General features: G+C 37.3%; 1 protein-coding gene across 1 annotated transcript in view; it reads left to right on the forward strand.

Moving 5' to 3' along the window:
• Window positions 1-12,506, forward strand: part of HMCN1 (hemicentin 1) — a gene marked incomplete at its 5' end in the record, with an annotated part of 521,222 nt that overhangs the window by 246,249 nt on the left and 262,467 nt on the right. Inside the window, 2 exons of the mRNA XM_082648266.1 lie at window positions 8,947-9,141; window positions 11,789-11,884. Of these exons, the coding sequence (XP_082504392.1) occupies window positions 8,947-9,141; window positions 11,789-11,884 (291 nt within the window). The remainder of the gene's footprint in view (window positions 1-8,946; window positions 9,142-11,788; window positions 11,885-12,506) is intronic.

Consider the following 12,506-nt stretch of genomic DNA (forward strand, 5'->3'; position numbering starts at 1 on the left):
GTACATTTATTCCCTGACCTTGTGCTTGTCTCGTGCCTGACACTCTTCCCAAAGCTTCTTCACCACTGGTGACTTCTCTCATCTTAAGTGAGTTTTATGGGCACAACTTGAGCTTCACTTACCCTTTTTTTTTTTGCGGTACGCGGGCCTCTCACTGTTGTGGCCTCTCCTGTTGTGGAGCACAGGCTCCGGACGCACAGGCTCAGCAGCCATGGCTCACGGGCCCAGCCGCTCCGCGGCATGTGGGATCTTCCCGGACCGGGACACGAACCCGTGTGCCCCGCATCAGCAGGCGGACTGTCAACCACTGCACCACCAGGGAAGCCCTAACCTTTTTATTTTTTAAATAGATCTTTACTGGAGTATAATTGCTTCACAATACTGTGTTAGTTTCTGTTGTACAACAAAGTGAATCAGCCATATGCATACATATGTCCCCATTTTCCCTCCCTCTTTAGCCTCCCTCCCATCCTCCCTATCCCACCCCTCTAGGTCATTGCAAAGCACCCAGCTGATCTCCCTGTGCTATGCGGCTGCTTCCCACTAGCTAACTATTTTACATTCGGTAGTGTATATATCTCGATGCTACTCTCACTTTGCCCCAGCTTCCCCCTCCCACCCCATGTCCACAAGTCCATTCTCTATGTCTGCATCTTTATTCCTGCCCTGCAACTAGATTGATCAGTACCATTTTTTTTTAAGATTCCATGTATATATCTATATGTTAGCATACGGTATTTGTATTTCTCTTTCTGACTTCACTCTGTATGACAGACTCTAGGTCTAACAACCTCACTACAAATAACTCAATTTTGTTTCTTTTTATGGCTGAGTACTATTCTGTTGTATATATGTGCCACATCTTCTTTATCCATTTATCTGTTGATGGACATTTAGGTTGGTTCCATGTCCTGGCTATTGTAAATAGAGCTGCAATGAATATTGTGGTACATGTCTCTTTTTGAATTATGGTTTTCTCAGGGTATATGCCCAATAGTGGTATTGCTGGGTCATATGGTAATCCTATTTTTAGTTTTTTAAGGAACTTCCATACTGTTTTCCATAGTGGTTGTATCAATTTACATTCCCACCAACAGTGCAGGAGGGTTCCCTTTACACCACACCCTTTCCAGCATTTATTGTTTCTCAATGTTTTCATAATGGCCATTCTGACCAGCATGAGGTGATACCTCATTGTAGTTTTCTTTTGCGTTTCTCTAATAATTAGTGATGTGGAGCATCTTTTCATGTGCCTCTTGGCCATCTGTATGTCTTCCTTGGTGAAATGTCTACTTAGGTCTTCCGCCCATTTTTTAACTGGATGGTTTGTTTTTTTGATATTGAGCTCCATGAGCTGTTTGTAAATTTTGGAGATTAATCATTTGTCTGTTGTTGCATTTGTAAATATTTTTTCCCATTCTAAGGGTCGTCTTTTTGTCTTGTTTATGGTTTCCTCTGCTGTGCAAAAGCTTTTAAGTTTAATTAAATCCCACTTGTTTATTTTTGTTTTTATTTCCGTTACTCTAGGAGGTGGGTCAAAAAAGATCTTACTGTGGTTTATGTCAAAGAGTATTTTTCCTCTGTTTTCCTCTAAGAGTTTTATAGTGTCTGGTCTTACATTTAACTCTGATCCATTTGGAGTTTATTTTTGTGTATGGTGTTAAGAAGTGTTCTAATTTCATTCTTTTACATGTAGCTGTCCAGCTTTCCCAGCACCCCTCACTGAAGAGGCTGTCTTTTCTCCGTTGTATGTTTTTGTCTCCTTTGTTGTAAATTAGGTGCCCATATGTGTGTGGGTTTATCTCTGGGCATTCTATCTTGTACCTGATAGATCTATCAGGTGCAAGATATTGATCTATATTTCTGGTTTTGTGCCAGTACCATATTGTCTTGATTACTGTAGCTTTGTGGTATAGTTTGAAGTCAGGAAGCCTGATTCCTCCAACTCCATTTTTCTTTCTCAAGATTGCTGTGGCTATTTGGGGTCTTTTGTGTTTACATACGAATTGTAAAAATTTTTGTTCTAATTCTGTGAAGAATGCCATTGGTAGTTTGATAGGGATTGCACAGAATCTGTAGATTACTTTGGGTTGTATAGTCATTTTTACAATATTGATTCTTCCAATCCAAGAACGTGGTATATCTCTCCATCTGTTGGTATCATCTTTAATTTCTTTCATCAGTGTCTTATAGTTTTCTGCATATAGGTCTTTTGTCTCCCTAGGTAGGTTTATTCCTAGGTATTTTTTTCTTTTTGTTGCAGTGGTAAATGGGAGTGTTTCCTTAATTTCTCTTTCAGATTTTTCATCATTAATGTACAGTAATGCAAGAGATTTCTGTGCATTAATTTTGTATCCTGCAACTTTACCAAATTCATTGATTAGCTCTAGCAGTTTTCTGGTGGCATCTTTAGGATTCTTTATGTGTAGTATCATGTCATCTGCAAACAGTGACAGTTTTACTTCTTTTCCAATTTGTATTCCTTTAATTTCTTTTTCTTCTCTGATTGCTGTGGCTGTGGCTTCCACAACTATGTTGAATAAAAGTGGCAAGAGTGGACATCCTTGTCTTGTTCCTGATCTTAGTGGAAATGCTTTCAGTTTTTCACCATTGAGTATGATGCTTACTGTGAGTTTGTCATATATGGCCTTTATTATGTTGCAGTGGGTTCCCTGTATGCCCATTTTCTGGAGAGTTTTTATCATATATGAGTGCTGAATTTTGTCAAAAGCTTTTTCTGCATCTATTGAGATGATCATATGGTTTTTATTCCTTAATTTGTTAATGTGGTATATCACATTGATTGATTTGTATATATTGAAGAATCCTTGCATCCCTGGGATAAATCCCACTTGATCATGGTGTGTGATCCTTTTAATGTGTTGTTGGATTCTGTTTGGTAGTATTTTGTTCAGGATTTTTGTATCCATTTTCATCAGTGATATTGGTCGACAATTTTCTTTTTTTGTGATATCTTTTTCTGGTTTTGATACCAGGGTGATGGTGGCTTTGCAGAATGAATTTGGGAGTGTTTCTCCCTCTGCAATTTTTTGGAAGAGTTTGAGAAGGATCAGTGTTAGCTCTTCTCTGAGTGCTTGATACAATCACCTGTGAAGCCATCTGGTCCTGGACCCTTGTTTGTTGGAAGATTTTTAATTATGGTTTCAATTTCATTAGTTGTGACAGGTATGTTTATATTTTCTAATTCTTCATGGTTCAGTCTTGGAAAAATTGTACCTTTCCAAGAATTTGTCCATTTCTTCGTGGTTGTCCATTGTATTGGCATATAGTTGTTCGTAGTAGTCTCTTATAATCTTTTGTATTTCTGTGGTGTGAGTTGTGATTTCTCATTTTTCATTTCTAATTTTATTGATTTGCATCCTCTCCGTTTTTTTCTTGATGAGTCTGGCTAAGAGTTTACCAATTTTGTTTATCTTCTCAAACAAACCCCTTTTGGTTTTATTGATCTTTGCTATTGTTTTCTTAGTTTCTATTTCATTTATTTCTGCTCTGATTTTTATGCGTTCTTTCCTTCTACTGACTTTGGGTTTTCTTTGTTCTTCTTTCTGTAGTTTTAAGTATAGGGTTATATTGTTTATTTGAGGTTTTTCTTGTTTCTTGAGGTGAGACTGAATTGCTATCAGCTTCTCTCTTAGAACTGCTTTTGCTGCGTCCCATAGTTTTTGGGTCATCATGTTTTTATTGTCATTTGTTTCTATGTATTTTTTTAATTTCTTCTTTGATTTCTTCAGTGATCTCTTGGTTATTTAGTAATGTACTGTTTAGCCTCCATGTATTTATGGTTTTTACAGTTTTTTTCCTGTAATTGGTTTCCATCTCATAGCATTGTGGTCAGAAAAGATGCTTGATATGATTTCAATTTTCTTAAATTTACCAATGCTTGATTTTTGACCCAAGATGTGATCCTGGAGAAGATGTGTTCTGGCTGCACTTGAGAAGAAAGTGTATTCTGCCACTTTTGCGTGGAATGTTCTATAAATATCAATTAAACCTATCTGGTCTATTGTGTCATTTAAAGCTTGTGTTTCCTTATTTATTTTCTGTTTGGATGATCTGTCCATTGGTGTAAGTGGGGTATTAAAGTCCCATACTATTATTGTGTTACTGTCGATTTCTCCTTTCCTGGTTATTAGCATTTGCCTTATGTATTGAGGTGCTCCTATGTTGGGTGCATAAACATTTATAGTTGTTATATCTTCTTGGATTGATTCTTGATCATTATGTAGTGTCCCTCCTTATCTCTTAAAACAGTCTTTATTTTAAAGTCTATTTTATCTGATACGAGTATTACTACTCCAGCTTTCTTTTGATTTCCATTTGCATGGTATATCTTTTTCCATCCCTTCACTTTCAGTCTGTACGTGTCCCTAGGTCTGAAGTGGGTCTCTAGCAGACAGCATATATATGGGTCTTTTTTTGTATGCATTCTGCCAGTGTGTGTCTTTTGGTTGGGACATTTAATCCATTTACATTCAAGGTTATTATCAATATGTATATTCCTATTACCATTTTCTTAATTGTTTGGGGTTTGTTTTTGTGGGTCTTTTTCTTCTCTTGTGTTTCCCGCCTAGAGAAGTTTCTTTAGCATTTGTTGTAAACCTGGTTTGGTGGTGCTGAGTTCTCTTAGCTTTCACTTGTCTGAAAAGCTTTTGATTTCTCCATTGAATCGGAATGAGATCCTTGCTGGGGAGAGTAATCTTGGTTGTAGGTTTTTCTCTTTCATCACTTTACGTATATCCTTCCGCTGCCTTCTGCAGAGTTTCTGCTGAAAAATCAGCTGATAACCTTATGGGGATTCCTTTGTATGTTATTTTTTGTTTTTTCCCTTGCTGTTTTTAATATTTTTTCTTTGATTTAATTTTTATTAGTTTGATTAATATGTGTCTTGATGTGTTTTTCCTAGGGTTTACCTTGTATGGGACTCTCTGTGCTTCCTGGGCTGGGGTGACTATTTCCTTTCCCGTGTTAGGGAAGTTTTCAACTGTAATCTCTTCAAATATTTTCTCACACCCTTTCTTTTTCTCTTCTTCTTCTGGGACCCCTATAATTCGAATGTTGGTGCATTTAGTGTCGTCCCAGAGGTCTCCAAGGTTGTCTTCAGTTCTTTTCATTCTTTTTTCTTTATTCTACTCCTCGGCAGTTGTTTCAGCCATCTTGTCTTCAGCTCACTTATTCGTTCTTCTGCCTCAGTTATTCTGTTATCGAATCCTTCCAGTGTTTTTTTCATTTCAGTTATTGTGGTGTTCATCTCTGTTTGTTTGTTCATTAGTTCTTCTAGATCTTTGTTAAACATTTCTTGTATTTTCTCAGTCTGTGCCTTCATTCTATTTCTGAGTTTCTGGATCATCTTTACTATCATTACTCTGAATTCTTTTTCAGGTAGATTGCCTATTTCCTCTTCATTTATTTGGTCTTGTAGGTTTTTACCTTGCTTCTTCAGCTGTGACATATTTTTTGCCATCTCATGTTTTTGTTTATTTGTTTGTTTTTAAATGGGTGGGATTGTGTTCCTGTCTTACTGGTTGTTTGGCCTGAGGCTTCCAACACTGGAGTTTGTAGGCTGTTGGGTAGAGCTTGTTCTTGGTGCTGAGTTGAGAACCTCTGTGAGACCTCACTCCAATGAATATTCCCTAGGGTCTGAGGGAATACCCCTATTCTCTGTTAGTCCAGTGGTTCAGACTCGGAGTTCACACTGCAGGAGCTTCAGCCCAACCCCTGGCTCATGAACCAACATCTCACAAGCTGCATGGGGTGGCAAAAAAAAAAAAAGAAAGAAAGAAAGAAAGAAAAAAAGAGGGAACAATAACAAAGTGAAAAATAAAATTAGGCTAGGAAATAACAGATATGTTAGAAAGAATATAAAAATCTAGATGAATCAACAAGTGGAAGGTACATCAGTACCACAATAGGGAAAAAGAGGAGGGAAAGGGAAAAAAAAAAAAGAAAGAAAGAAAAAAAAGGGGGGTAAAGACCTTGACTGTGGAGGGTGGGACCTAAGCAAGGGTGAGGTTTGGGCGGTGGGCAGCGCCTATGCTTAGGACCCACAGGGCTGGAATAGGCCCTGGGGGCTGTCGGGGGCTGGGGCTTAGGCTCAAGGAACAGAAGTGGCCCAGGCCTGCCCCCCATCCCTGGTCTCAGAGGGTGGGGAACCTCACCTGGGAGCCCAGCAGGCTTCCTGGACTCAAGTGGGCGGGGCAAATGCCCTCCTCTCTTCTCCGGCTCCTCCCGGAGGGCCCCTCCCACCTGCCTCTCCTGATCTCCCCAGCCTCAGGGGTGCCAATCCTGTCTGGCCTCTACTTCTTCTGCCCCCTCTGTCCCCCCACGTCCTATTGGTTCACTTGGGGGTTCCTCCCATCTCCTTAGGTGTCAGGGTCCTTCACCAGCCACTGGCAGGCACCCTAGTTGTGGGGAGATGCTAACTCGATGTCTTTCCACACGCCATCTTGACTCTGCCCCCTATCCTTTTTAAATCTAGTTGTTCTTGGCTTTCTTACATCTGAACATTGTCATTTTGTCTCCATTTTCACTGATGGCCTTGTTCTTTATGTCAGTAAGCTTGGTTTCCTCCCCAGCACTTGAACAATCCCAGACTTCTGCATATCTTTTTGCTCTTCTGGAATTTATTTTCTTTCTAATCTCCATATTCACCTGTTCACACTCTGAGCCTAACATATCCTGGGATTTTTATACCTCTCTGTTTCAGACAAGCAGCTGGCTCTGGAATAAATGACTAGTATCACTCCAGAGAAAAGTAAGTAGGCCTTACACACGTAAGATAAGCACAGAGTCAGCTGCTTTCTAAACTATTTTTTAAATATGTTTATTTTACCTATTATTTTTTATTAGTCAAATTCCCATATATATGTAAGAGAAATCTAAACACAGGTACATAACTTCTTTTTAAAAACATATTGCTCAACTGTAGTATTTAACTTAATTTTATGTAGTTTCAAAAAACAAACAATTACACTTCTGAAATTGCCATGTTTCTTCAAAACTGCAAGTTCAAATGTACTGGATCAATGTTGTTATCATCATATACACTTAATGCACACACACACAAGGTTATTGTTGAAGTGTTTTAATATTGATTCAATCATTCACAAATATCTAGCAGCCATGTATAATACACAAAGTACCATGTTAGTTGCCATAAAAGGTAAAAATGTGGTTACAAATATAAATTCTCTGGGGGAAGTCAAACATATAGTCTAGTAAGAGGCTGAATCTAGCCATTGCCGTGAGAGTGGTGTAGAGTGAGTTCTGTGAAAGCTCAGAGAGGGAAGAAATCATATCCCTTTAGGATGGTAAGAGATGGCATTGCGGAAGGGCCTTTTGAACTGCCTTCAAGAATTGTCAGTATTTCAGTAGCCAGAGAATCAACAGCAGACATCACATTTGAAAGGGGTGGTGGTAACACAGTTGCTGATTTCGGAAAGGTCCATCCTTGACTGGAGACGAGTAAGTTCTGATTGTCCAGAGAATAAGATTTGTATGGAGAAATAATCGAAAATGTGGCTGTAAAGTTAAAGGAGGTCGTTTGGCCCAGGCTAATAAAGCACTAATGCTACTTGGGAGACAGCTGTACATCCAAGTCCCAGAATTCCTGTTGAGAAGGGAGAGAAGTGATCTCTACACCCATTCTTACTAGCCTGAAAACCAGCTTGAGTATGGGCAGTTATAAGAACCCATGGAAAAGGGGAGGCTGATAAAATGATAAAGAATTGTGACTTTGGAGTCGGATCAACCTAGTTTTCAATCCTAGTTCCACTGTTCAACTCCATGTGACACTTAGCAAATTAACTATCTCTGTCTCAGTTTTATAAAATTGGGGTAATAACAGTACCTACCTCATAGGGATATTTTGAAGATCAAATGAGGTAATTAATGAAGAGGACTTAACAGAGTCTCTGGCTCTATAAGTGATAGTTGTTGTAGTTCCTAACCATTGTTTAATCTTGACATTATCAAGGAGACATCCCTAGGGTACTTCCTCTTAGAGTCCTACAAGAGCAGGTTTCATCTGTTACCTCTAATAGTATCTTATGTATTTCTCCTTGCCTGATACCTCAAACATTATTACTCATAAGTTCCGTGGGACATACTGAGTGCCTCATCTATTTGGGCCTTCTGACAGCATCCTCCCTATATTGCATTCCTCTGTTTTCCAGGGTATGCCTGTTACCTCTGATTTTTTCCCCCTCGCTTCTGTGGTTACCTAAATTATGTAGATAAGTGTAGACTTCTTACTTATAATTTTATAATTTCTGAATCATTTCTTAGCTCTAATATTAAGCACTCCGTATTCTCCATTTATCAAATGCTATTCTGTTACTTTAATTTGAATTATTGATTCTCAAGCTTCAATTTCTTTAACTCAAAAATGCAAAAAAAAATGTGAAAGATATTGAGAAGCAAGAATGTGATATACACCAAGAATATAATTTAAGATTAAATACTGTTACCTTGTTATATGGTGATCTATTGAAGAATGAACTCTGATATAATTAGTTTATTTAAAAATTCAGCCTAAAGAAGTAAGTTTTGGAAAGTGTCAAAAATATTTCATTGCAAGGCAGACTTATTTGTAAGAAAATTTTAAGTTTTGAGGAGTATGGCATAAACTAAAATTGAAAGCAAATTCCAAAAATGAAAGATTCCCTTTAGTTAAGGAAATCTTGATTTAAATTCCCACCCTTTCCATCTTATCACTTTAAGGAAATAGTTGAACTTCTTTGTTGCTCTATTCATTTATTTAAAAAATCTATTTCAATAGCAGACAGGAATACTTAAAGCATATATTTATAATATTATATGAACTATGATTTGATTTGAATTCAATCTGTTGATAGTTTAATAATTTATATTTAATGCACATGTATACTATACCAATGACCACTCTTTTTCATTTTAAATATCTTCTAGCACCTCCAGTTTTTATACAAGAACCTGCTGATGTGTCTATGGAAATTGGCTCAAATGTGACATTACCTTGCTATGTCCAGGGTTATCCAGAACCAAAGATTAAATGGCGAAGATTAGACAACATGCCCATCTACTCAAGACCTTTTTCAGTGAGTTCCATCAGCCAACTAAGAACAGGAGCTCTCTTTATTTCAAGTAGGTTAAAGGAAATATATTTTATACAAATATATACATATAAATTATACATTTTTATACATAGGTGTTGCTATGTTTAAAATAGTGAATTAATCGTGCCAACATATTTTGTTTGTTGCGTTTCATTTTAAAATAATACTGAACTCATATCTAGGAATTGTCATAAATGAATAACATTTTATTCAATTTTATGTCATTACTATATCATATAGATTTATGAAGCAATATGACTTTCTTCATATCTCATTGTTTCTTACTGCAAATAGAGTCTCCTGGGCCTGTAGGTGGATAAGTAATCACATTTTATTGACTCTTGTACCACCTGTTGTATAGAAAGGTAAAATATTACTAGTAGTTAGTTAATGTTAATTTTGGGCCAAGAATACATAACCACATAGGGACACTATACACTATCAAAAATTTTTGATTAAAAGCTGTATCTATCTGGAGCAAAACATTTTTTAAAAAGTCAAATATGCCATCATCCCAAACTTTTACCTGTAAGCTATTAAGCATTCAGATATTTGTAAACCCTTAGTACTTTTTCAAATATTGTTAAGAATATTTAGATACTGGCACCAGAGGAGTAAAAACATTTAGATGATTAATTGATTTTTTTTTAATAAAATTGCATTTTTAGGGTATTTTGTAGAAAGCCCCCAATAAGTGATTTTCATGTTTATTAACAACATTAAATGTGCATTAGCCACTTAAACTTTCAATACAAATTAAACTGTCTAATTACAAGTGCTTACAGCTCTGTGCTAGGTGAAGACAGAAGTCAAATATGGGGTTCCTCACTCAGGCATTTTACAGTCTACTGTCAGAGTGGATGATCACAGAAGTACCTACCAGAATTACTCATTAGATTGGGTCAGATTGTGCAGGGACTGAAATGAGCAGGTGAAGAAATGTAGTTGGTGAGGTAGAAAATAGACCCCCAAGCTTCATAGGCACGAAAAGGCATGTGAAAGTACTGTTTGAGAACAGCTCCCCTGCAGGATATGAGGAGACAGGAGCGGGAGGGAAGAATGGGGAGGATCATGTAGGTAGGGTGATGGTGGTGTTGAGAAACAACCCAGAGGGAAACAAATGAGACCTGAAAACAAATCAGTTAGCAGAAATGAAAGAAAAGTAAGAATAAAGGAGGGCAGTGTATTCACTGATGGTTGCCCAGTTGTTCAAACTAAATCATCTAAAAGGAAACTAGTGATGAGAAACTTAGCTCTCACTGGTATTTTGTATTTCTACAGAAATTAGCCCGAGTTGATAATATGGAGACTATCTTGGTTAGAAACAATGTATAACTTATTAACTAGGTGATTTGCTGAGCTTTCCTTGGCAAATGAATGTTTGCTAATTTTGAGAGTGAACACTGTGCTTACCAGATGCAGTTCTGCAGTTATATGCATGTGGTTAACAGAGTAGAAACTTGGTCACTGCTCTTTATTTGGGATAGTATGGAAGTATTCATAATGGAAAGCTGCGTTTTTCTCTGCCAATGTCTTATCAATAGATTAAACTGTGCCTATTTTAGTTAAGATAGTTGCAAAGGTGACGATCAATCCCCTATTTAAAAATCTTCTCTTGACACCCCAGTTGCTCATAAGGTAAAACTTTGCTGTTTTATAAGGCACCAGGCTACCTCTTCATCTTCAGGCTCCTGACTGTGCCCACACGGCCTGTAACCCAGCGATCCTCATCCTAGTCCCCTAACACACTCTTTAATTTTAAATATTTTATAAATATCCTTTTTATTATTCTGAAAATTCTATGTATTTGATCAACGTACATAATAAAAATTATTTTAACATGCAAAATATAGTACAAAGGAAAACAAAGGAAAGTAATTTTTATTAAAATAATATGTATTTAAATAGATAATACTCTGGCAATGCTCATACAATATGTATACATGTTATGTATATCACCATGAATTTGAGAGCTAAAATGTAGACTGATACAGAAATATGGGATTGATGACTCAAAAACTCCAGGCTGGTGAAGTGATTTTCTGAAATGGCGGGCAATTCTTGCAAGAGTTCTTTCTTTCTTCCACTTATACAGAATTAGGTTGTAGGCTCAAATAATTATAAACAAAGTCATCACATCCATAAATTTCCAGTGGGGCCTTCAAAAGTCTTGGCGAACCTGGGATATTGTTCCTTTCGTGAATCCCCCCCATGCATTGTCTCCCTAGTTTTTGCCAGTAGACTCCCCTGATCATTGGACCAATGAAAGCAGTCTCCCCTGCAAACCTCCACACGCCCCCAGGGTGGTACTGCAGCTTTCCATTCTTTGAACAGACCATGAGTTTTCAAGTCATGCTCTTGCCTTTGCAGCCCATTAGGTTTGGACTGCCCTTCCTCTGTTCTACCTACTGTTTCAGATACAGCTTAGGTATTACCTCCTATGTGAATCCTTCCCGAACTCCTCCTTGTGCCATCAGTCACTTCTGTCTCTGTGCCCCCATAGCTCATTGTCTGAAGCTCAAATTAGAGCAGTCAGCACACTGTGATACGATTGTTGCTTTCAAGGTATGTCTCCTCCCCTAGAATGGGAACTACCAGATCACAAGCACGGTGCCTGGCACATAGTTAATGCTCCACAGATGATGTTGAATGAGTAAATAATCTCTTCTTTTTAGACTTATGGGCAAGTGATAAAGGAACATATATTTGTGAAGCTGAAAACCAGTTTGGAAAGATCCAGTCCCAGGCAACAGTAACAGTGACAGGACTTGGTAAGATCAATTAAGTACTTAGACACCACACTTTTTGAAAACATCAGACTCCTCTTAGTACGTCATCTCTTGCCTGTACCATTAAAAACAAACAAAAAAAAACCCCAGGTAAACATCTGATTACTACATTAGCCTTCCTTCTCCCCACCCTATTTCATATTTCATGATGTTAGAACTGGAAATAGAGATCATCCTCTTCAAGCTCCTTATCTTTCCTTTGAAGAAATGAAGGTCAATTGAATAAATTCATTTAAGTCTTAAGTATGAGTACACACACACACACACACACACACACACACACAACACACACGTTGTGGTGGTGTGCTTTTCTAGTTCTTTTCTTTACACTTATTATTTTAGTCCACATGGAATTATTTCTGTGTATGATATGAAGTAAGAATATAATATCTGTTATTTCCAAGTAGTAAGACACTTGTTTTAATATTTTTATTGCATGTTCTCTTCCCACTGAGTAAAATACCCATTTGGTCACATGGTAAATTTATAATCTTATGTCTGTTCCTTGGAATTCTATTTATGCACTAGTCCTACATTGTTTAAATTCTTACACCATTTATTGTGATTTTTAAATCTCATTAATACACTTCTATAAAATTTTCTT

The sequence above is a fragment of the Grampus griseus genome (assembly GCF_964374135.1).
Source record: "Grampus griseus genome assembly, chromosome: 1".
Classification (NCBI taxonomy): domain Eukaryota; kingdom Metazoa; phylum Chordata; class Mammalia; order Artiodactyla; family Delphinidae; genus Grampus; species Grampus griseus.